Source organism: Microcebus murinus, chromosome 2, assembly GCF_040939455.1.
Source record: "Microcebus murinus isolate Inina chromosome 2, M.murinus_Inina_mat1.0, whole genome shotgun sequence".
NCBI classification, from domain to species: Eukaryota; Metazoa; Chordata; class Mammalia; order Primates; family Cheirogaleidae; genus Microcebus; species Microcebus murinus.
The window spans coordinates 125,367,921-125,393,586 of record NC_134105.1 but is presented as its reverse complement, the minus strand read 5'-3'; the positions used below and the strand labels follow the sequence as shown (position 1 = coordinate 125,393,586).

The 25,666-nt window shown below is 38.1% G+C and overlaps 1 protein-coding gene and 1 pseudogene across 3 annotated transcripts in view; one reads left to right on the top strand and one right to left on the bottom strand.

Moving 5' to 3' along the window:
* Positions 1-25,666, bottom strand: part of TOR1AIP1 (torsin 1A interacting protein 1) — a 45,312-nt gene that overhangs the window by 7,083 nt on the left and 12,563 nt on the right. Inside the window, exons 5-11 of one of the 3 annotated variants that reach the window (XM_020285473.2) lie at positions 20,225-20,266; positions 18,968-19,054; positions 15,633-15,689; positions 8,725-8,766; positions 7,449-7,517; positions 3,265-3,309; positions 2,838-2,894 (exon numbers count right to left, since the gene is read on the bottom strand). In XM_020285473.2, coding sequence (XP_020141062.1) covers positions 2,838-2,894; positions 3,265-3,309; positions 7,449-7,517; positions 8,725-8,766; positions 15,633-15,689; positions 18,968-19,054; positions 20,225-20,266 — 399 coding nt within the window. The remainder of the gene's footprint in view (positions 1-2,837; positions 2,895-3,264; positions 3,310-7,448; positions 7,518-8,724; positions 8,767-15,632; positions 15,690-18,967; positions 19,055-20,224; positions 20,267-25,666) is intronic. The other 2 variants (XM_020285475.2, XM_020285474.2) reach the window with 2 other exon arrangements.
* On the top strand, positions 11,147-12,157 carry LOC105875482 (mitogen-activated protein kinase 14 pseudogene; annotated as a pseudogene).

The following is a 25,666-nucleotide window of genomic DNA, read 5'->3' as shown; positions in this document are numbered from 1 at the left end:
CAATAGTAACATAAATTTACATTTATTTAGTGCTTTTCAGTTTATAAAGCACTCTCTCATATTCTACTTCATTTAATCAGTTAATATGATAACAACAATATACTGTTATGCCTTTTATTTATTTATTGACTGCTTTAGGCTAATAACTGTACTAGGGACCTTTTTAGAGCAGCAGTTCTTAAAATGTGGTCTGTGAGGGGTACCTTAAGACCCTATTTTAGGTAGGTCCATGAGGTTAAAGCTATTCTCATAATATTCAGATGTTATTTGACTTTTCCATTGTGTTGACATTTGCCCTGATGGTGCAAAAGCAATGGTGGGAAAAACTAATGATGACTCAGCATGACTCAGAGGGCAGTGGCACCCCACAGGACCAGTGTAGTCATGGTAATTTTCATGGCCACACATGCAAGGCTAAAAAAAGGGGTCCAGTTTCACTTAAGAATGTCGTTCATGAAGCAGTTAAAGTTACTTATGTTATTAAATCTCAATATTTGAGTATACATCTTCTCAATTCTGTGTGATTCTTCTCTATTCTGTGTGAAGCAATGGGAAGTCTATATAAAGCACTTCTACTGCATAGCACAGAACAATAGCTGTCTCAAGGAAAAGAATTTTGTGCACCTAGTTATAAGCTGATTAGTACTTTTTTAATAGAATATCATTTTTTAAGTGAAAGAACAAGTAACAAACTATGGTTAGACTTGTGTATCGGGCAGACATTTTCTTGAGAATGAACAAAGTGAGCCTGTTCTAGGAACACAACTAACAGTATTCATCAATTACAAAATTTAAGCTTTCAAGTGAAAATTAGGATTTTAGTAAAATTCTATCTGCCACCACAAGCTTGACAGCTCCCAATACTGTACTTAAAGACATTTTAAAAGTCTTAAGGCCGGGCATGGTGGCTGATGCTGTAATTCTAGCACTCTGGGAGGCCAAGGTGGGAGGATCACTTCAGCTCGGGGGTTCCGAGACCAGTCTGAGCAAAAGTGAGACCCCTTCTCTACTAAAAATAGAAAAATTAGCCGGGCACAGTGGCATGAGCCTGTAGTCCCAGCTACTCGGGAGGCTGAGGCAGGAGGACCACTTGAGCCCAGGAGTTTGAGGTTGCAGAGAGCTATGATGATGACGGCATTGTACCTTAGCCCAGGCCGATGGAGCAAAGCTCTGTCTCAAAAAAAGTCTTGAGATTGGTACTGATATTAACAAATGTGATCTTTCCTATTACAAATGTGTCAATATTTGGAAGATCTGCATATCTTAGTGAACCAATATTTTCAAAATGACCAGTCCATGATACTCCACTCAAAGTATAACAAAGACCAATTGATTTTAGTAGGGTACAAAAAGTTCATTAATATGGTTTCTATTTCGTATTTCAAATAACATTTAAGAAACTACCATTTGTTGAGTTTTGGAGAATACCAAAAAAGAATATCTGACCTCACATAATTATCTGAAAAGGCTATTAAAATTCTTCATATCTTCATGAAACTGGATTTTCTACAGATACTTCAACCAAAGCAAACAATATAGGCCAGGTGCTGTGGTTCACACCTATAAATCTAGCACTCTAGGAGGCTGAGGCAGAATGATTGCTTAAGGCTAGGAGTATGAGACCAGTCTGAGCAACCCAGCGAAAAATTAGCTGGGCATGGTGGCACACACCTATAGTCTCAACAACTTGGGAGGCTGAGGCAGGAGGATCACGTGAGCCCAAGTGTTTGAAGTTGCAGTGAGCTATGATGACGCCACTGTCCTCTACCCCTGGCAACAGAGTAATAAACTGAGACCCTGTCTCAAACAAACAAAGAATTAATATATTGTAATGACTGAATGCAGAAGCAGATGTGAAAATCCAATTCTGTTTTATTAAGCCAGGCATTACAAATATTAGAAAAAATGCAAAACTGTCACTCTTCTTACTAATTACTTAAAAATAAATATTTTAAAAATTTCTCAACTTTAATTTCTAGGTAAGTATGAATAAGTATTAAACCTTCCCCCTTTTTTAAGAGACAGGGTCTCACTCTGTCACCCAGGCTGGAGTGTGATCAGAACTGGCTACAGCCTCAAACTCTTGGGCTCAAGCAATCCTCCTGTCTCAACCTCCTGAGTAACTGAGACTACAGGTGCATGCCACCATGCCTAGTTAATTTTTAAAATTTTCTGTAGAGATGGGGTCTTGCCATGTTACCCAGGATGGTCTCAAATTCCTGGGCTCAAATGACCTACCTGCCTTGGCCTCCCAAAGTGCTAGGATTATCAGCATCAGCCACTGTGCCCGGCCCCACCTTTTTTTTCTAAAATGTTCTTTGAGGTTCTTAATAACTTTATTAGTATAAAGGGTTACTGAGACCAAAACGTTTGAGATTCACTGACAGTTTATTTTCTTAGCACTGATTCAGGACAATAAACAGGCATAGTGAATTTAAGAAACTTGCTCCAAGGCTATACAGGAGCTAAGTGGTCCAATCTAGTTCAAAACAGGTCTGTGAACTCTAAAACCCATAATAATCCCATTATGCCATTCTATGTGCTATCTTTCTTCTAATTCAGCATGGTTCACTCAGTAAACAGTATCAGTAGCTTTACTTATTAACTTTTATTTTGGTCTATGGACAATAAAGTAAAGGAGAAAACCAGATGTTGTCTGATATAGTTTGTCCATAGAGAATTTCACTGCTAGTAAAATATATACTATTTCCTATGAAATGCTTAAACTATGATTCTTCAAATAGCGTCAGTCATACTGCTGTCAAAAGACATTTTTAAACAATATGGACCACCAATTTTAGAGACCCATTTAACAAAAACCAAATAGACAAACTTACGTTGGCTGTGGGTTGATGGAGATTGGTTTCCAAGCTCTGATTTCTGAATGCTGTCATCTAATGATAGGAGTAATAAAAGAAGACTGTCATCTTATATTTTATAATTTGAATTTTTATTTCTAATAGAGAAAGATATAAATTCCATCAAGAAAAAACGAAGGCAGAGATCAGACAGAAGCAGAGAAGAAAAAGTAGACTATTCGCGTGCCCATCAGACTGAAAGCTCCCTGAGACACAAGACCTATGTCTTTCATAGTTATCACAGCAGGTAGTGGTCCAGTACAAAGCAAGCACTTAATATGTATTTATCCAAGAAAGCCCTGAAGTATCTGACCCATAATTATGTAATACGATTGGTGAAAATTCGGTAATAAAGTTAAGAGGACAAAGAAAATAGCACACCAATACAAAAGGAAATATATTATACCATCTGAAAAACTGCCATATATTGAACTCTTGCCTGGTGAAGGTGCTGTAAAGAGGGGGGGAAAGGACAAAATGTGGATTATGGATTACTGAGCTATCAGGATTAAGGTGTTTTAATATAAAATTCAATCTTAATCCTATTTTCTACCTCAAACTGATTCAAATATTTCTTCTGGGGCTTCTGACCATTTCAAATATTAGTAATATTTTAAAAAATCACATTAAAAAACTTTTCACCATTTCTGTTAATAAGTAATACTGTTTTAGATTTGTGATTAAATGGAGCTCAAAAATAATTTTATCACAACTCCATCAAATCTCTACTTCCATCATTATTTTAGAAAATAAACAAAAAGAGTATCCTAATGCTTCCCTTTTCCCATCTATCATTTTTAGCATGCCTGCAGATTTTAACGTCTAAGAGAGGGAATGGAGGGACAAGGTTCAGAAGGTGGAGCGGCTGAGGTATCTCAATCATATGCCCTATATTTACCAGTACTGCCACCTTTTACTTGCCTGGAGTTTTATAACTTTTATATTAATATATAGAAATGATCTTCCTGGTGGATCCTACTGGTATTTGTCAACAGCTTTCATTTGAGAAACATTGGACTAAACTAGAGGAATAAAATTAGCACTGCTAAGATACAGAAATAGCCTTTTTGGTCATATGACAAAAAACCCCAAATAAGGCAAAATGACATCAACTGTAACTCTAAGAAGCATATTGTTTTTCAATTACTAGTTTAGCTTAGAAAATTTAGTTATTTAAAAGTTTCTAAGTTAGGTCATCAAAATTATAACTAACAAAACAAAACAAAACAACTCAACCAAATAAAAACCCCCCAAACCCATCAGATAATGTTTATCCTAAATATCTCCCTCTATGGTTGCAAAGATCAAATGAGATAATATATATGAAAATGCTGTGAAGTGAATTCTATGATGTTAATGATGAAGAATAGCTAAATAATAATTATCTATAATATGTAATATTTATATAATTCATAGACAACAATCACACACTTAGCAGGATATATACAGCTGCAGCAGGACATTGTCTAAAAGGTAATTTCTATTCCTCTTATTAAAATTATTAAAGATGGTAACAAAAACTCTGAAAAAAAATCTTTTTAAGCCGGGCGCGGTGGCTCACGCCTGTAATCCTAGCTCTTGGGAGGCTGAGGCGGGCGGATTGCTCAAGGTCAGGAGTTCAAAACCAGCCTGAGCAAGAGCGAGACCCCGTCTCTACTATAAGTAGAAAGAAATTAATTGGCCAACTGATATATATATAAAAAATTAGCCGGGCATGGTGGCGCATGCTTGTAGTCCCAGCTACTTGGGAGGCTGAGGCAGAAGGATCGCTCGAGCCCAGGAGTTTGAGGTTGCTGTGAGCTAGGCTGATGCCACGGCACTCACTCTAGCCTGGGCAACAAAGCGAGACTCTGTCTCAAAAAAAAAAAAAAAAAAAAAAAAATCTTTTTAAAAGATAAAACTCAAGCCTTTTCAGTTCAAAGAGTATGGTAACAATCACTCTATAAAAGTCAGGAGTAGAGGGTATGAATCCCATTAGACAGTATATTAATGATAAATAAGCATTAATAATTATATGATACTTAGATTTGTTTTGTTTTTTATTTTTTATTTTATTTTATTTTCTTCTTCTTATGTGATCTAAAACATTTGTATGTTTTTTATTTTTGAGGCAGAGTCTCACTTTGTTGCCCAGGCTAGAGTGAGTGCCATGGCGTCAGCCTAGCTCACAGCAACCTCAAACTCCTGGGCTCAAGCAATCCTGGTGCCTCAGCCTCCCGAGTAGCTGGGACTACAGGCATGCGCCACCATGCCCAGCTAATTTTTTCTATATATATTAGTTGGCCAATTAATTTCTTTCCATTTATAGTAGAGACAGGGTCTCGCTCTTGCTCAGGCTGGTTTCGAACTCCTGATCTCAAGTGATCCGCCTGCCTCAGCCTCCCAGAGTGCTAGGATTACAGGCATGAGCCACCACGCCCGGCCTGATACTTAGATTTTTAAAAATTACATTTCCACATATAAACTCATTACAATTACATAGCTATAGGCACTAAGATCTCTAAAGGCAAGAAAACTGAGGTTCACAAAGTTTAAATGACTTTGCCAAGATTACTCAATTTGTAACTACCAAAGACAGGACTGGAACCCAAGAGCTCTAACTTCAAACTGTCTTCTTTTCTTTATACCAACTTCTGAGACAGATTCCAAAGCATGTATATTAATGGTCTGATCTCTCCATACATATATATTTTTCCCTATTCTCACTGTTTTATCACCTGGCAAATGGGAAAAAGTAAAGAGAGTGGTTCTATCTTTCCCAAAAGCTTAGGATGCAGTCACAGAAACCTGAACTAGAACCTGTCTGCCTAGGGAACTGGTGCTAACATGGGATGACAGTAAGAATCTAAAGCCCCAAGTTCTTGAACACCCAAATCTAAAAATCATTTTTTTCTTACCAAAGTAGACAGAAATATCACTTAAGAGAATGAGATAATTAAATTTAGAATGCTAAGAAAATAATTAAAATATGATCTTTGATTGAAAAGGAATGTATGATAAGGCCATTTAAAAAATCACTGGAGTCTTCTTCCACTTCATTGAAAATATTTTCTTCCTATTCATTGTTCTGTCTTAAAGTCCTCATGTGGTTAAAGGTCTAAAAAATTCTGTTACATGCACATTTCTGGTATGTTACTTCTACATAATACTCAAAAGTTCAACATAGTACCGACATATGGTAGGTGGCTGTCAACCAATGTACCACTATTTAAGCCTTAGTAAATATATTAAAGACGAAGTAAAAATGCAAACAGACAAAATACTAAAAATTAGCTATCAATCTATCAACTAAAAAAATCTATTTCTGCATTTCAATCAGATGTTCAATATAATTATTTTTCCTTCTGCATTGCAATGTCTTATAAGAGGAAATAACAATTATAGAAATATTTTCTGATAACAATATGTACTAACTTCACTTATCTGGAAGTCATTTATCTGATACTAATTAATTACCCAGAATATATAGTTAAGAACTAAGAAATGATATCAGAAGCCTCTGAGCTTTTCCCAATATATACTAAAATTCATGTGTTTTTACTTCAAACAGTATCTCTTAGGTCTTCAAATTTAATTTTAATGTTTGATTCTGGTTATAAATATAATTCTAATAAGCTAAATAATTGATATTTGGTTTCCTAACAATAATAGGTCAGGAAGAGCAAATTATAAGAGGAAATGGTCTTCTAATAAGCATACACTCATAGGAATAAGAAATGATACCCAACAAAGCAAGGGCAAAAGCTATTGCAGTTTAGACAGCTAAAGAACTCACTTATATGTGGGGTAGAACTTTACTGCTAAGGAAGAATGACCATTGTGACCATTACACTTTACTCATGGAATGCCACAGAAGTTAACTTGTTCAATTACAGAATTAATCATTCCATGAACAAGGGATCGATGATGGAGATTTGTATATTATCTAAATAAAAGTCAAGGGATACCTGATGACCTTGAGACCTATTGCAATTAGATAAGTAAAGAAGGGATAACGGTTAAAGGTCACTTAAGGTAGAAAATATGAAAGGTTTTTTTTAAATACAGTCAAGGTGTAATGTGGACACATTTCTACAGAAAGTATGATAGGCACTGAGTTCAAAGTATGATCATTTCATCACGTTAATTTATGGCATTTCTTAAGTTCTGTGACATTTAATCCATTCTAAACCTAAATATGAAAATGTAATTTGTGGATTTCAGCCTTTATTACATAAACTAATAGGCATATAAAGCTGCTCCAAGTGGTGATTTATGTAAAGACTGCTAAAAACAAAACACATGTATTGTCAAAAGGGCAGAATGTCATTATCATATACAGATTGTACTGCTGCTGGAATTGACAGCGTGTCAAGCCTAAGCCCATCATTCACAAGCTTTCTCATACCACTATTTACATTCTACACCCAGTTCATCTTCTGCCAGTCCAAGCAAATGGAAATCACTAAACTAGTCACTATAGTTGTCCTTTTTAGTGACAACCTAAATGTCACTAAAACAACCTAAATGCTTATCTGAAGAACTAAATATTTTTATCAAGAAAAACATAGCAAATAAAATTATCTCAATAACAGAGATTTATCTACTTACTTTGCATCCTACCCCTTATTCTTGCAGTTTGTTTGGCCCATACTTGAGAGGGTTTTTGATGTCCTGAGGCTGAAGCAAACACATATATCAAAATATTATTCCCCATACTTTGAAAGTTTACACCATATTCCAGTGTTATACAATGAATCTATCAGAAAGGCAAAGTAGAGGAGGAAAATAATAAAAATAATAGTTATAGAAGTAAAACATAATTTCAAAGGATCATATCAGTAAGGATGAACCACTTCCCTTGGCAAAGCAGGTAGCAAATAAGTATATCATCTAACAGACAAAACTATGTACAATAGTACAATATCTTTTGGTCTGATGTATGAGAATGACTAAGTTCAAAACCACTTCACTAAATTTTAATGTTATTTAAGAAGAAAAGTTAGCCATCTTTCTCTCTATATATGTATATTTATCTGTTTATTTATTTAGAGATGGGGTTTCACTCTGTCACCCAGGCTGGAGTGTAGTGGCATGATTATAGCTCACTGCAGCTCTAAACTCTTGGGCTCAAGCAATCTTCCTGCCTCAGCCTCTCAAATAGCTGGGGCTACAGGCATGTGCCACCACACTCAGCTAACTTTTAAAATGGCTTTACACATGAAATCTCACTATGTTGCCCATGCTGGTCTCCAACTCCTGGCCTTAGCCTCCTGAGTAACTGGGATTATAGACACAAGTTACTGTGCCTGACCTAACTATTTACTCTTGCAAGTAAATTACTTGTGGTAAAATGGCCCTGAATACATTTCCACATCACAGAGTGGTTATCACACGTGGTGCTGATGCATGATGGATTAAAAAGGCAAAGAGTAGGCCGGGCGTGGTGGCTCATCCTGTGATCCTAGCTCTCTGGGAGGCCGAGGCGGGCGGATTGCTCAAGGTCAGGAGTTCAAAACCAGCCTGAGCAAGAGCCAGACCCCATCTCTACTATAAATAGAAAGACATTAATTGGCCAACTGATATATATATATATAAAAAAGTTAGCCGGGCATGGTGGCGCATGCCTGTAGTCCCAGCTACTCGGGAGGCTGAGGCAGAAGGATCGCTCGAGCCCAGGAGTTTGAGGTTGCTGTGAGCTAGGCTAATGCCACGGCACTCACTCTAGCCTGGACAACAAAGCGAGACTCTGTCTCAAAAAAAAAAAAAAAAAAAAAAAAAGGCAAAGAGTAAAATGACTTAAAATCCTATCAGAACTTTAAGTTGGGAGAATAAGGTAAGGTTAGATTTGATTGAGCAAATAATGAGAAGACAGCCAACCACTCACTCAGCACTGAAGGTTGCTTATTATGAGCTATGAAGTCTTGACCTGAAACAGAAAATAGGAATAAGGTTATAGACTACTTGAAAATAAAAACAAAAATGATGTATAGACATTTTGCTTGTTTACTGTGGATACTATTAAAAACCCAGAACCAAAAAACACAAACCTCTCATCAGTTCAAAACAATCTCTCTCTCTCCATATATATATATATATATATATATTTTTTTTTTTTTTCCTTCATTTAAAAACTTAAAAATGTTCAGGAATTAAGGCCGGGCGCGGTGGCTCACGCCTGTAATCCTAGCTCTTGGGAGGCCGAGGCGGGCGGATTGCTCAAGGTCAGGAGTTCGAAACCAGCCTGAGCAAGAGCGAGACCCCGTCTCTACTATAAATAGAAAGAAATTAATTGGCCAACTGATATATATATAAAAAATTAGCCGGGCATGGTGGCGCATGCCTGTAGTCCCAGCTACTCGGGAGGCTGAGGCAGGAAGATCGCTCGAGCCCAGGAGTTTGAGGTTGCTGTGAGCTAGGCTGACGCCACGGCACTCACTCTAGCCTGGACAAAAAAGTGAGACTCTGTCTCAAAAAAAAAAAAAAAAAAAAAAAGTTCAGGAATTAGAAAAGGAATCAGCTTTATGATCATTACCAACAAAATAATGGCGAAAAAAGTATTCAATGATTACCAGCTATCAAGTATAATTTACTTAATTCTCATACTTTATGTGGAAAACACTATTATCCTATTTTAAAAATAAGGGAAAATTGAAATTAATAATTTTCCCAAAATTACATATCTAAAAGTAGTGAGGCCCAAGCAAGAATGAGACCCTATCTCTACAAAAAATAGAAAAAATTAGCTGGATGTGGTGGCATTAGCCTGTAGTCTCAGCTACTCAGGAGGCTGAGGCAGGAGGATCACTTGAGCCCAGGAGTTTGAGGTTGCAGTGAGCTATGATCATGCCACTACACTCTCCCTGGGGCAACAGAAGGAGACTTTGTCTTAAAAAAAAAAAAAGCATGGTGGCTGATGTCTATAATCCCAGCATTTTAGGAGGCCAAGATGAGAGGATTGTGTGATCAAATTATAAGTACTTTTTAAAAAAGTCTTTGAGTTAGGGCTATATCTTATAATCAATGGTACTGCCATAGTTTAACTGGATGGTTTTCCTTTTCCATCGATACATAAAATCAATGGCATCTTTGATTCAATGAAATATATCTTTTTTTTTTTTTTTTTGGAGACAGAGTCTCACTTTGTTGTCCAGGCTAGAGTGAGTGCCGTGGCGTCAGCCTAGCTCACAGCAACCTCAAACTCCTGGGCTTGAGTGATCCTTCTGCCTCAGCCTCCCGAGTAGCTGGGACTACAGGCATGTGCCACCATGCCCGGCTAATTTTTTTATATATATATCAGTTGGCCAATTAATTTCTTTCTATTTATAGTAGAGATGGGGTCTCACTCTTGCTCAGGCTGGTTTTGAACTCCTGACCTTGAGCAATCCGCCCGCCTCGGCCTCCCAAGAGCTAGGATTACAGGCGTGAGCCACAGCGCCCGGCCAATGAAATATATCTTGATCGTGTCTTTTCACAGGTATACAACAAACTGATTTTTCACATCTAAATAGTGTTTCATTGCATGGGTAGCATCATTTATATAGGTATATGGATTTTAAGAGTTTCCAAGTATCAAAGATTTGGAGTAAAATAGGGCAAACACACTAGATAATTCAAAGAGCAATTTTACACAGTGATATTTTTTGTTTCAGCAGCTTACTCATTTTATGTCTCAGTTTATAGTCAGTAACCCGGAACCCAAAACTAAAATTAAAAAAATATATATAAAATAGAATTCTATGAACACAATGATTATAAAACAGATTACCAACAGCTTTTTCTTTTAAAAAATGTGATGTGGAGCCAGGCGTGGTGGCCCAGTACTCTGGAGGCTGAGGCAGGAAGATCGCTTGAGGTCAGGAGTTTGAGATCAGCCTGAGAAGGAATGAGACCCTATTTCTACTAAAAATAGAAAAAATTAGCCAGGCATGGTGGCGCATGCCTGTAGTCCCAGCTACTTGGGAGGCTGAGGCAGGAGGATAGATGGAGCCCAGGAGTTGGAGGTTGCTGAGAGCGAGGCTGACACCACGGCACTGTAGCCTGGGCGACAGAGCGATACGGTCTCAAGGGGAAAAGGTGGGCGGTGTCTGCAACCAGCGGGCGCAGCAGCGGGGCGAGTCCGGCAAAGGCGGAGGCCGGTGGGAAGCGGGGGGCGCGGCAGCCGCACCTGCGCCAGTGACCAGCGCCAGGACCAGTGCCAGGTCCCCGCCGGGCGGGCGGCAACGAGGGCCGGGCGGGGGCGGGTGGAGGCCCACGTTCTAGCGCAGGAGCTGAACAAGCCCATCTGGGAGTGCCTGAGCGGTACCAGAATCTGTCCCCGCTGGCTGTGGCGCCTATGGCTCGGTGTGTGCTGCTTTTGACACAAAAACTGGGTTATGTGTGGCAGTGAGGAAGCTATCCAGACCATTTCAGTCCGTCACTCATGCCAAAAGAACCTACAGAGAACTGCAGTTACTTAAACATATGAAACATAAAAATGTGATTGGTCTGTTGGACGTTTTTACACCTGCAAGGTCTCTGGAGGGATTCAGTGATGTGTATCTGGTGACCCATCTCATGGGGGGCAGATTTGAACAACATTGTGAAATGTCAGAAGCTTACAGATGACCACGGTCAGTTCCTTATCTACCAAATTCTCTGAGGTCTAAAGTATATACAGTCAGCTGACATCATTCACAGGGCCCTAACCCTAGTAATCTAGCTGTGAATGAAGACTGTGAGCTGAAGGTCCTGGACTTTGGACTGGCCCAACACGCAGATGAGGAAACGACAGCCTACATGGCCACTAGATGGTACAGGACTCCTGAGACCATGCCGAACTAGATGCATTACAACCAGACAGTTTATATTTGGTCAGTGGGCTACATAATGGCCGAGACTGGAAGAACATTGCTTCCTGGTACAGACCACATTAACCAGCTTCAGCAGGTCATGCGTCTGACGGGGACACCCCCTGCTTCTCTCATTAACAGGATGCCAAGCCATGAGGCAAGAAAGTGTATTCAGTCTTTGATCCAGATGCTGAAGATGAACTTTGCAAATGTATTTATTGGTGCCAATCCTTTGGCCGTTGACTTGCTGGAAATGCTTCTATTGGACTCAGATAAGAGAATTATAGCAGCCCAGGCCCTTGTACATGCATACTTTGCTCAGTACCATGACTCTGATGATGAGCCAGTGGCCAACCCTTCCGGTCAGTCCTTTGAAAGCGGGGACCTTCTCATAGATGAGTGGAAAAGCCTGACCTACAATGAAGTCATCAGCTTTGGGCTGCCACCCCTTGACCAAGAAGAGATGGAGTCCTGAACACCTGGTTTCTGTTCTGTTGATCCCACTTCACTGTGAGGAGATAGGATTTTCATAGGAACTCTCCAAATATCATTCAAGCACCTATTGTTGTGAAGATTTCCTCCATGGTGGAAGGGGTGTGTGTGTGTGTGTGTGTGTGTGTGTGTGTGTGTGTATACATGTATATATCTGTCTTTGTGGGAAGGTGAGAGAATAATATGAGCGAACTATGATCACAGTGACTTTACGTGGAATTGCAGATGCTCCCTGGCAGCTTCCACTTGTTCTGCATTCTGAGAGTCAGCTCAGGCAGACAAGAACTGCCATCTTGTTAGGAAAATGTTAAATGCAAAGTAAAAAAATATTAAACATCCCCATCGCAGTCATGCTTTTGCCACCTTGGCTTCTCCTGTGGCCCCACCTTGATGGTAGACTTGACTACATCCTGCAGTGGCAGGGGAGGAGGCTCCCACCTTCTGGTTGCTTCAGACCTGAAGCCGTCCTCAGTGATATGTACAGCCAAAACAGACCAACTGGCCTCTGTTAACTTGCTTGGTATGATTCTCAGAACTCGACAGGTGTATTTGAAATTGTAAATATGTTTGTGCCTTAAAAGGAGAGAAGAAAGTGTGGATAGTTGAAAGACTACTGCTGCTGAAGTTATGAGCTGGGCAAGTAGACAGGGCTGTTGGAGACCTGCTATGGGCTGGAAGTAGCCAGGCAGCCTTCAGAGGCAGCCATGTGTGCGCATGTGTATGTGTGCATCTCGCTCTTTCTCTTTCTGTCTCTCCCCTCACCTGCAAGTGTTGTTGCCATGTCTCTGCTTACCCCTCACTTTCAGCGCGGAAGTTTTATGAATATTGGCCCCAGTAGTGAGAACCAGGCTCTTGCTGTCAGTATACTTCCTGTGTGCTTTTTATTTCTAGCAGAGTGGGGATGTGTTCTGCACATCTTGCTATTTGAGCATGCACAGCTGCTTGCCCTGTTCTCTTCGGGAGGCTCTGGTGCCAGGCAAGTTTGCCCGTGGAGACTTCTTGGATAATTCAGATCCTTTGTCATGTCAGCTGATGTTATGGGCAAGTGACATCATCCTCTCTTCAATCCCCAGTGCTATTTTGTGTTGAACACAATTGATACTCCAGGTGCTTTTGATGTGAAAACCATGAAAAAATGGAACAGATGGATGTATAGCATTTTCATTCTTGCCATCTTTCAACAAACTATTTTGGGGGAGCTAACATGGGAGAGATCAGGGCTTTCCCCAAGAATATCCCAAACTTTGGAAAACAAGTTGTTCTCTTTTCTCCCACTAACCAATGCCAAGAAATACTGAAAATAAAAGTGAAAAATAAACATCATGAGGCCAGAAACTCCTTTTGCTATCTTTCTCTAAATGTGGCTTAAAAAAAAAAAAAATAGGGCCGGACGCGGTGGCTCACGCCTGTAATCCTAGCACTCTGGGAGGCTGAGGGAGGATCATTTGAGCTCAGGAGTTCAAGATCAGCCTTAGGAAGATCAAGACCCCGTCTTTAATAAAAATAGAAAGAAATTAGTCAGACAACTAAAAATATATAGAAAAAATTAGCCAAGCATGGTAGCATATGCCTATAGTCCCGGATACTTGGGAGGCTGACTCGGGAGGATCACTTGAGCCCAGGAGTTTGAGGTTGCTGTGAGCTAGGCTAACACCACGGCACTCTAGCCTGGGCAACAGAGTGAGACTCTGTTAAAAAAAAAAAAAAAAAAAGCTAGTGTGATTTCCTATAAGAAATACTGCTCGGAATATTTTTTAATAAAGGTCTTTACACACGTGACCACATACATGTTAGGAGGCTGAGTGCTCCCGGAGCCTGGACTCTAAGCTGGAGCTCTTGGAAGAGCTCTTTGGTTTCTAAGCATAATGCTCACATCTCCTGATTTCTCTGACAGAAAACAAAGGAGAGAATGAGGGAAACTGCTATTTTATTTGTATTGATGAACTTGGCTGTAATCAGGTATGCCATATAGGATGTCAGACAATACCACTGGTTAAAATAAAGCCTATTTTTCAAAATCAGTGAGTTTCTCAAATTTGCCATATTTTTCTCTTGATTATTTTTATTTAATGTGCAATATGGCATCATATCAATGTTCTTTCAATTGTGGCCTGGCATGCTTCTGACAGATCTTAATACTATTCTTAAAATTTAGAAACATTGATAATGCTCCTTGGCTGTACGTTTTATGGTGAAGAGAATCTGGGTCTGTGATGTGGGTAAAGCAAAGAGCAAATAAACAAGGCATCGTATGGCAGAGTCTGTGTCACCACATGAGGGTGTGAGAGTGGCCTAGGACAGGTGTCAGCAAACTGGCCTGAGGGCAAACTGGCCTGTTTTGTGTAGCCTGCTAAGAATAGTGTTTACATTTTTTAATGGTTGGGGGAAAAGTAAATAAAAGAAGAATAGTATTTTTGTAGCACATGAAAAGTAACGTAAAACTCAAATTTCAATGTTCATAAATAAAGTTTTATCAGAGCATTAAAAAAAGTGATGTGGAAGAAAAACAATTTTCTACATTTTATATACAAAGATATTTTCAGTTGATTAATAATTAATTCAAATTCTGAGAGACTTGATTTAAAAATGGAAAAAGAAAAAATAGTAATACCGAAAATAATAAAGTAAAAGAAAAATGTCACTAATGATTCTATAATCTGAAGCAAATCATTCTTAGCATTTAGTGTATTACTTTCCAAACTTTTGTTATATTTTCACATTTGATCATGAAAATTTTCAAGTTAAGCTAAATTGTAAGACTTTTATAACGAATACTCATATCGGCGTCAGCCTAGCTCACAGCAACCTCAAACTCCTGGGCTCAAGCGATCCTCCTGCCTCAGCCTCCCGAGTAGCTGGGACTACAGGCATGCGCCACCATGCCCGGCTAATTTTTTATATATATATCAGTTGGCCAATTAATTTCTTTCTATTTATAGTAGAGACGGGGTCTCGCCCTTGCTCAGGCTGGTTTTTGAACTCCTGACCTTGAGCAATCCGCCCGCCTCGGCCTCCCAAGAGCTAGGATTACAGGCGTGAGCCACAGCGCCCGGCCACCATTAACTTTTTATTATATGTGCTTTACCACTTATTTATTCATCCTTCCAAAAATTTGCAACAGAGTTGAAACCCTACTATATATAAAATTTTATGTCCATATAAGTAGGCTCAAACCACTATATTGGTCAATTAAACTAAAAACAATCAACCCATTTATAGTGTAAGCAAAGTCATTCAACAAATCACAGAAAGCAGTAGTGGGGTATTTTTGTGTGTTTTAAATTCAAATTTAGGTATAGAGAATAACTCAAGAAGTGAATTCAAGAGGTAGAAAGATTTTGGTAAGTTTTTTTTAGTATTTATTACAACTATTTTTCAGTATTTATATTAAATTGTAAAAGAAGATCTTCAAAAATAGAGAATAGTATTTGACCAGGCCCACAGGTAGACCTATAAACATGGCTTTACTTACTTTGTGATGACTGCCAAAATGATTCTCGATATTGACCAGATGATCGAGTAGTTTGATCTAAAAACAAAAACAAAAACCATATTATACATCACATTTAACTTTTAAATTTACATTGTATAAGAGAATAATGAGTATTTAATCAAAAGAGCAAAAATATTCAGATAAACCACAAAGAATTCAACACTTGGGTACATAATTTATTTAAAACACATGGTTTCTAAACAGTCCTATCATATCTAAAAAGTTAACTAATTTATTATGTCTTTTCCCTAGCCACTTTTTTGTTTTGTTTTTTTTTTGAGACAGAGTCTCACTTTGTTGCCCAGGCTAGAGTGAGTGCCGTGGCATCAGCCTAGCTCTCAGCAACCTCAGACTCCTGGGCTCAAGTAATCCTGCTGCCTCAGCCTCCCAAGTAGCTGAGACTACAGGCATGAGCCACCATGCCCGGCTAATTTTTTCTCTATATATTAGTTGGCCAATTAATTTCTTTCCATTTATAGTAGAGACGGAGTCTCGCTCTTGCTCAGGTTGGTTTCAAACTCCTGAACTCAAACGATCCGCCTGCCTTGGCCTCCCAGAGAGTTAGGATTACAGGCGTGAGCCACCGCGCCCGGCCCCTAGACGCTTTTTAAAGAAAAAAAACTGTAAGACATGGAACACGGCATGAGATAAGGAAATAATGAAATCTTTGAGTTTGGGGAAATTTTTGAAAAGCTTATAACGATGGATTTTCTTGAAATCATTAATATCCATTTTGCCTTAAATTTTTACTGCAAGTAGGCAATACATTATGTATTTTAGTCTGTTTTTCTTAAAATTTTTTTCTCCATAAAAAGTAGAATTTATAACTAGATTTGTTTACAAGTGATCAAATTGTTACTTTGGAAATAGAAGCATTTGAAGCATAAAGGTATAATAGCTAAATATTTTTGATAGTATATTTCTATCACTAAAATAATTTTGACCATCAATCTCTGAAACATTTTTTCTTTCTTACATTATATACATTGCACTATGGAAATAATACATTTATTAAGACCAGGCTGGCCAACAAAGCAAGATCCTGTCTCTATAAAAAAAAAAAAAAGAATTAGACAAATGTGGTGGCATGCACTTGTAGTCCTAGCTACTTGGGAGGCTAAGGTGGGAGGATTGCTTGAGTCCAGGGATTTGAGGCTACAGTGAGCTATGATCGTGCCACTGCACTCCAGCCTGGTGACAGAGTGAGATTCTGTCTCTACAGATAGAAATAAAATATAAATGTATATAAAATTCTATTATTTTTTTCCTGCATTCCAATGGATCTTCTTGTACCTCTTTGGTGATGACTGGTCCAGAAGATAACCTAGGAAGGCCAGTACTCTTAGTATGTCTCAACATTTTGTTCCTTAGCTAGAGCTTTCTTCTGCATGTGGGTATGCTTCAATAAGGTCACACAAGAACTTTTAAGAATTCTAAAGGGATCATAGGACCTAGAGTTATGGCAGCAAACTATTGGCTATATGAATGACTTAATTAGTCTCTAATTTTTAGAGCTTTATGTATACATATATGAACACTAATAACAACACAAGTGGTCTACTAAGTGCCAGGTACTTGCTAAGTGCTCTTTGCATATGTGAATTAACTTAATCCTCACAAAAACCCAGATGAGGAGAATGAGGAATACAGAAGTGTGAAGGAGGCCGGGCGCTGTGGCTCACGCCTGTAATCCTAGCTCTTGGGAGGCCGAGGCGGGCGGATTGCTCAAGGTCAGGAGTTCAAAACCAGCCTGAGCAAGAGCGAGACCCCGTCTCTACTATAAATAGAAAGAAATCAATTGGCCAACTGATATATATATATAAAAAATTAGCCGGGCATGGTGGCGCATTCCTGTAGTCCCAGCTACTCGGGAGGCTGAGGCAGAAGGATCACTCGAGCCCAGGAGTTTGAGGTTGCTGTGAGCTAGGCTGACGCCACGGCACTCACTCTAGCCTAGACAACAAAGCGAGACTCTGTCTCAAAAAAAAAAAAGAAGTGTGAAGGATTAAAATGCATGGATTCTGGCTCCAGAGCCCAGGTTCTTAACCATTATGCTAGACTGTTACATATCTCCTTTTAGGATTTCTATAACAAGAAAGAATGGGGGAAAATGAGGAGTGGGAAATATACAAAATACCAAATACCCATAAAGCAAGTTTATGGGCTTATCTTTCAAACAGAATGATGAAATATAATATAGGAATTATACAAATTTTCAGGAGGTGGTGAGGGGAAAGTGGAGAATTACTTTTCTACAGGACTAAAGTATAAAATTACTCATTATTTACAGAGTTTACAAATTAATTCAGTACTATCTTAAGCTTCAAATTGGTATTTTTCTCTCTTCAGTAAATTCTTTCATTGAATATATCTAAAGATAAATTCACATAAACAGTCAGAACTGTTAATTATTAACTTGGTGTGAATTTGAACAATCCAGAGATAAAAAATAGTTAACTTCCTAATAGCTAAGTGACACTTCTGATCATATGGTAAATTCAAGTGCCAATGTGATCAGTTTCTCTACGAAATTCAAGAATAACAAATAACTCTACTTTTTAAAAAAGTTATGTATCTTTCTTTTAATAGTATTAACATTATTGATTCCACGTGTCCATCTGATTAGTAATACAATATCATGTAATATCTAAACAAATAACTTTTAGCCTGTTTTTTAATGTATTTTTTTAGACTGCTTTCTTTTTTTTTTGAGACACAGTCTCACTCTGTTGCCTGGGCTAGAGTGTCGTGTGTCGTGGCATAAGCCTAACTCACAGCAACCTCAAACTCCTGGGCTCAAGCAATCCTCCTGCCTCAGTCTTCTGAGTAGCTGGGACTACAGGCATGCGCCACCATGCCTGGCTATAGCCTGCTTTCTTATTTATGGAAAATAAGATGTTTTTGTGTCCAAGAGTTATTTGTGGCTGGGCACAGTGACTCACTCCTATAATCCTAGCACTCTGGGACATCAAGGTGGGAGGATCACTTGAGGCCAGGAGTTTGAGACCAGCCTGAGCAAGAGAAAGACCCCATCTCTACAAAAAAATAGAAAAATTAGCTGGGCATGGTGGCACAAGCCTGTAGTCTCAGCTACTCAGAAGGCTGAGGCAGGAGGATCATTTGAGCCCAGGAGTTTGAGGTGGCAGACCTTGACTCAAAAATAAATAAATAAATAAATATTAATAAAAGAGTTATTTGTTTTCAATAAAAAATTTTTAAAGTACTTTTAAAAAAGTAAATTAACAGAATACCTTTATATTTTAACTAAAAAGATAGCTCCTATGGAAGAGTCTTATTTATATAAGCAAACTTACCTCCAGACTCATCGGAATCCCTGGATCTGACCTTAACAGTAGTGACATCACTGTCAGAGCTGTCTTGATCATCTTCTTCAGTTTCTCCTGAAGAGAAGTAAACAATATACTAGTATAGCCTTTGTTCTAATGCTCAAAAGATCTGAAGTAAAAAAAAATATTTAACATGAAATGAAGGGTTTTAAATTAAAAGATATAGAATTGCTATTTATTTATTATGCTTATTATTTTGAAACCCAAAGTTCTAAGTGAGCTAAAATTGAGTTCATTTATTTTGTGTTCTCTGAGGCATATAATTCTTTCCTAAACAAATATTCAGAATAAGGCCAGGCGCGGTGGCTCACGCCTGTAATCCTAGCTCTCTGGGAGGCCCAGGTGGGCGGATTGCTCGAGGTCAGGAGTTCGAAACCAGCCTGAGCAAGAGCGAGACCCCCATCTCTACTATAAATAGAAAGAAATTAATTGGCCAACTAATATATATATAGAAAGAATTAGCTGGGCATGGTGGCGCACGCCTGTAGTCCCAGCTACTCGGGAGGCTGAGGCAGGAGGATTGCTTGAGCCCAGGAGTTTGAGGTTGCTGTGAGCTAGACTGACGCCATGACACTCACTCTAGCCTGGGAAACAAAGCGAGACTCTGTCTCAAAAAAAAAACAACAACAAATATTCAGAATAATATCTAAAAGACTACATTCTGCGGCTTTAATATAGAGTCAAAAATCAAGAGATAAGCATTAAATAATCGAAAAATTTTAGTTTATGTGGCAAAAACCTATATAGAGTTAGTTTGCAGTAAAATTCAGACAAGATTAGTGTATATATTAATGTGGTCGTAGCTGTGTATCTGTGGTGGAAAGGTAGTGTACACAGACCCACACGCAAACATTTTATTATGCAGGCAACTAATCTCAGGCTAGGCTTACAGATGAACTAAATTTTACTCCTGTACTTTTCAAACATAGACTGGTTTTGAGAATTTGGAAAAGTGATTATTTTAATATCATAATCAAAGGCCAGCACATGCCAGAAACAGAACATATTAGCTATACTTAAAATTAACTCAAATTGACAAAAGATGCTTAAAATATACACATTCTATCTTATTTTACTCACCCACTTAACAGTTCGGATAAACATGATTTTTTTTCCTAAAGGAAAAAACCCACAATTTTCTGTTCTTACCTCTTACATACCTATCAAAATGGCTCCTAATGTAAAGAAAAAGATATAGAATATATTGCATTACAAAGAGAATACCTCCTTCAGAGCAATTGACCTTCTGTTGGACACTGGTGGCTTCTAGAAGAAAAAAGCATACATCAGCCTGTAATCCTAGCACTCTGGGAGGCCGAGGCAGGTGGATTGTTTCAGCTCAGGAGTTCAAGACCAGCCTGAACAAGAGCAAGACCTTGTCTCTACTAAAAAAGAAATTAGCCGGACAACTAAAAATATATAGAAAAAATTGGCCAGGCATGGTGGCACATGCCTGTATAGTCCCAGTGTTTGAGGTTGCTGTGATCTAGGCTGACGCCACAGCACTCTAGCTTGCGTAACAGAGTGAGATTCTGTCTCAAAAAAAAAAAAAAAAAAGCACACATCAAAAATTAAATATATGATATCAAAAGTTAAAGCTTAGGAATAAAGAGCATCTAATTTAGGAAAATGAACAGAAAGATACACTAAATAATCTTTTTTCTGTTTAACCACTAAGAATCTATCATTTCCTTTTAGGCTAGTTCAGAAATAAGTCTGACACAAACTAGAATCAGAAATAAAGTGTTTATTTTACCTTCAGTCATGGTCTATTTTTACTTTAAAATATAACCTGCATGTACAGAGTACATTAAATTCTACATTGACAAGTATTTCAGTCCATATAGGTTTACTATAATATACTTTCATTTTCCTATTTGCCAGATTCTCTACACTCCTGTGAAAAACCTACCACACCCACTGAACTGACAGACCAGTTCTTTTAGTGCACTGGTACATCCAAAGAGGAAGTATGAAAGGTAAAGAAACCCTTTTCCTAGTTAAGCAGATCCATGCATTAATACATCACTGTTTCTCAGAGCAACAGAGAATCTGAACAAAGATAAGTAAGCAAAACATATCAAATAAACTTTAAATGCAGTGTTTTTACATGCAGTATTTTTACATGAGCTATTCTGAAACTTTTAAAAATATAAAGTGAGATATACCCAAATGTGGGCATTGTATAATTGGGCTAAAATATTCTTGAATGATCCATGTACAGAAGTAGCATGATTCAGGCTTCTTTAACAAAGCTGAGAAAATGTTTCTTTTCAGCTTCCATGTGTGTTGATCTAACCTCTATTTGCTTTTTAAAATGGAAAACAGGATTGTGAAAAGCAAACATTATATGGCAAATTTGGAAATTTTTCAAATCCATATAATTAGATTAGTATAATACTTGTCAAATTTTGAGTTCCACTGAAAATACTTCTTGACAGTGGCAAGTGAAAATATCTGGAATACATTTGCCAACATTTTTACCAGAAAAAAAATCCTAACCCTGAGAAAACTGCTGATAACACCATGTTACTCTTAAAAAGCTAGAATCTGGTATATTATGTACTATTTTAATCTAAGCTCCTTAGAGAGACCAGACTGTCCTTTCATTTTCTCTTTTTTAAAAGAGAAAAATGAAAAGTCAAACTTCTCTTAGTAATGTTCCCTTAAAAATACTGTATTAATATTTCCATTCCTACAAAAAGGTATTATTCCCTTTTGGAAGTTTTCTTTTCTAAGTGCATAACTATTATAGTACTTTGTTACTTGTAAAGCAGTTTTATACTATTCATTTATACAACTATTTACATAGCATGTAACCAAAAGATGCTTTCTTAAGAATCAATGATTTTAGTTACTATCTTAATAATATAAGCCCTTAATATTGCATGATGCTATTTAGTCTTCCAAAAAACCTTCATGACTGTTATCTGATTCCCATATCATCATAAGGGAATACTTTGATAAGTAAGGTTCATAGATATTAAGTGACTTGTCTAAGGGTGTAGAACTAACATTAATAAAATGGACTTGAACACAGGCTCTTCCGACTTCTAGTCTACTGCCCTTCTGCCACCATGTCAGTCGTGTTCATGACAGCACATTGTAAGCGCTCAGTAATTTTTTGAATAAATGAAGAAAAGGCTGAGAGCTGAATCTTTCCTAATATCAGAGGTTCCAACAACTCCTTGGTGTAAGTTGTATCATACAGTAGGATTTACTAAAGTTACATTTATCTTAGGACATTATGTTTTACACAGTTACTCTTTAAAAATTATCTGGTATAGCAAAACTTCTTTAAGGCTGAATAGACTTTAGTATCTGTAATAATGAAAACAAAGGTATATTGAAAATTTACATTCCTTCATTGAGCTATCAGAAAAAATGAACAGTACAATAATCTCTCCTTTTTTCATTCTGATATATTTTATTTCCATATACATTTGAAGCTCCAGGTCAATTTGTCTAGAGTCAATTCACTCACTAATCAATCCTCCATATACCAGGTTGCCTAAAATTCAATTCCATCTCCTTTTTTCTACTTATCCATGTGTTGTCTAAGTTGCATGGGGGAAGGGTGTTTAAGAATTATTTTTAGCCAGTTTACATACGGGAGCTCCCCATTTATTAATTTATTTTACTTTAGAGATGGAGTCTCACTGTATTGCCCAGGCTGGTCTTGAACTACTGTGATCAAGCAATTGTCTGGTCTCAGTCTCCTGAGTAGCTGGGAATACAGGCACATGCCACCGCACCTGGCTCCATTTATTTTTAATACTTCTAATATGTTATTATATTGGAAGTATCTAATAAATCATGGATTTTATCTATTTTTTTTCTTTCTATACCAACCAGGAGGAAGCATTGAGGATTTTATCTACTTTTTTTTTTTTTTTTTGAGTCAGAGTCTCACTTCATTGCCCAGGCTAGGGTGAATGCCTGCCATGCCGTCAGCCTAGCTCATAGCAAACTCAATCTCCTGGGCTCAAGCAATCCTCCTGCCTCAGCCTCCCGAGTAGCTGGGACTACAGGCATGCGTCACCATGCCCGGCTAATTTTTTAATATATATATTTTAAGTTGATCAATTAGTTTCTTTCGATTTTTTTTTAGTAGAGATGGGGTCTCGCTCAGGCTGGTTTCAAACTCCAGACCTGGAGAGATCCACCCGCCTCGGCCTCCCAGAGTGCTAGGATTACACGTGTAATCCCCTCCCCTTCCAGAGTGCAGGATTACAGCCCTGGGCCACAGCATCTGGCCCATTTCCCTCTTTTTTTTTTTTTTTTTTTTTTTTTGAGACAGAGTCTCACTTTGTTGTCCAGGCTAGAGTGAGTGCCCTGGCGTCCTAGCTCACAGCAACCTCAAACTCCTGGGCTCGAGTGATCCTTCTGCCTCAGCCTCCCGGGTAGCTGGGACTACAGGCATGCGCCACCATGCCCGGCTAATTTTTTTTATATATATATTAGTTGGCCAATTAATTTCTTTCTATTTATAGTAGAGACGGGGTCTCGCTCTTGCTCAGGCTGGTTTTGAACTCCTGACCTTGAGCAATCCGCCCGCCTCGGCCTCCCAAGAGCTAGGATTACAGGCGTGAGCCACAGCGCCCGGCCCCATTTCCCTCTTTTTATTACGCAGTTTCCTTGGTTTTAACTTGGCTGCTATGTATAGAAGGTTAAAGCATTAAAAGAAATATTTTTAAATAAAAGTATTACTTTAGGATACAAAGTATGCTCATGCACAATCTTTGACAATTAAAATCCTATTTTGAGCAAAAATATCCTTATTTTAAAAAGTTATTTTAAGAAATGATAAAGGCTATGGTTTTAAGAAATATAGAGATAAATATTAATTAATTAAATCATGCTGTTAAGAAGGTGTTACTTTTCCAACAATCTCAACTGATTAATAACCACTTTCGTATGAGTGTGGACTATAGGCAACAGCCACAGATGAATGCACACAGCAACTTTAGCTGACGGCCGTGAAATGACTTTTCTAATTTTTCATTTATCAAAATAAAATTGTAAACATTTAAAAATCACGTAATGAAAACATATATGTATATGTTATCTATTCTGATTTACAAGTAAAGCTGCCTATAGAGTAAAACAAGCTTTCAGTGCTTTCAAGCTTTCGTCATCACACAAGAGCAAAATGGATCCGTAGTCAATGCACAGCACAAACTATCCTGCGGACTGTGAGTGCCGGTTGTGGGCAAGGTTTTGCAGCTGGTGAGCGCCGTACCGAAGTGGTTAAGAAAAGCTACTTTTAAGCACTCTGGGAGGCAGAGGATCGTTTGAGCTCAGGAGTTTGAGACCAGCCTGAGCAAGAGTGAGGCCCTGTCTCTACTAAAAAAAAAAAAAAGAAGAAAAAAGAAAGAAATTAGCTGGACAACTAAAAATGTATATACAAAAATTAGCCAGGCATGGTGGCACATGCCTGTAGTCTCAGCTACTTGGGAGGCTGAGGCAGGAAGATTGCTTGAGCCCAGGAGTTGGAGGTTGCTGTGAGTGAGGCTGATGCCACAGTACTCTAGCCAGGGGAAAAGAGTGAGACTCTATCTCAAAAAAAAAAAAAAAAAAAAAGAAAGAAAGAAAAGCTACATTCAGAAGTCCAAGGTGTTTATGTTTGAAGAATAGATCACTTACAATCATCTCCTCTAATAGAGACCAACCACTAATTATGCCACTTTTTGTTGGCTTTCTTTCATTTAACTACGATTTTTAAGGAAAATACAAAGTCCTAGGTATAACTCAGCCTGTTAAGACTCATAAAATTCCCTAGATATTTTGAAAGCCCAGGTGCCAAAGCACCTAGATTTATACTATACACCTTGTTATTCATAGAGACTTATTGGATGTGCTTGGTGTGATGAATAAAGGCTACTGAAGAAAATATAAACTTGGCTTATGTTGTGTTTTGTCTGGGGACAAAGATATGAAAATATCACAAATGAGACTGCTGTGCTTTCCCAAAGGAAGATAGTCAGAATACAGGAGTCATTGTCTCCTTTCTTCTTGGGCTGTCAGTACAACCTAGTATATGTTCAGGCAAGTATGTAACTCCTGAATTTACTTTTAGAACAAACAAATGACAATTTGAGTGATTTGCTGTCTTTATTCCAGCCATCAGTATAAATCAAGGGTCGGCAACACTTTTTCCATAAAAGACCAAACAGTAAACATTTTAGGCTTTGTGAGCCACATAAGGTCTCTGTCAGGTTTTTCCCCCCAAAAATATAAAAATCCTTTCTTAGTTCATAGGCTGTACAAAAACAGATTATGAGTCAGATTTTTTACCCGGAGGATGTAGCTTACTGATATAGATACCTTTAAGACTGTTCAATGACAACCATGCTTTTGAGAGCAGTCAGAGCGGGGCAGCAGGAAGGCCGCAAGAAGGAGAGAGCAAAGAACAATTTGTAGATAATCACTAGTATTCCAGCTTCATGAATGGCCATTTACTCCAAGGTGTACTAACATTACTACAAAAGGAATCAGAAAGTGCTATTCTCTGTATTAAACCTACAGAAAATTACTTTAAAATGGCAAATGGTTTCTAAAAGTTTAGTTTTTCTTATGAAGTTGTTATAAAGCCACAGATACTAGTAGTATTCACATCCTACAACAAGGCAAACACTTGAATTAAAACCAGTTCAACAAACATGG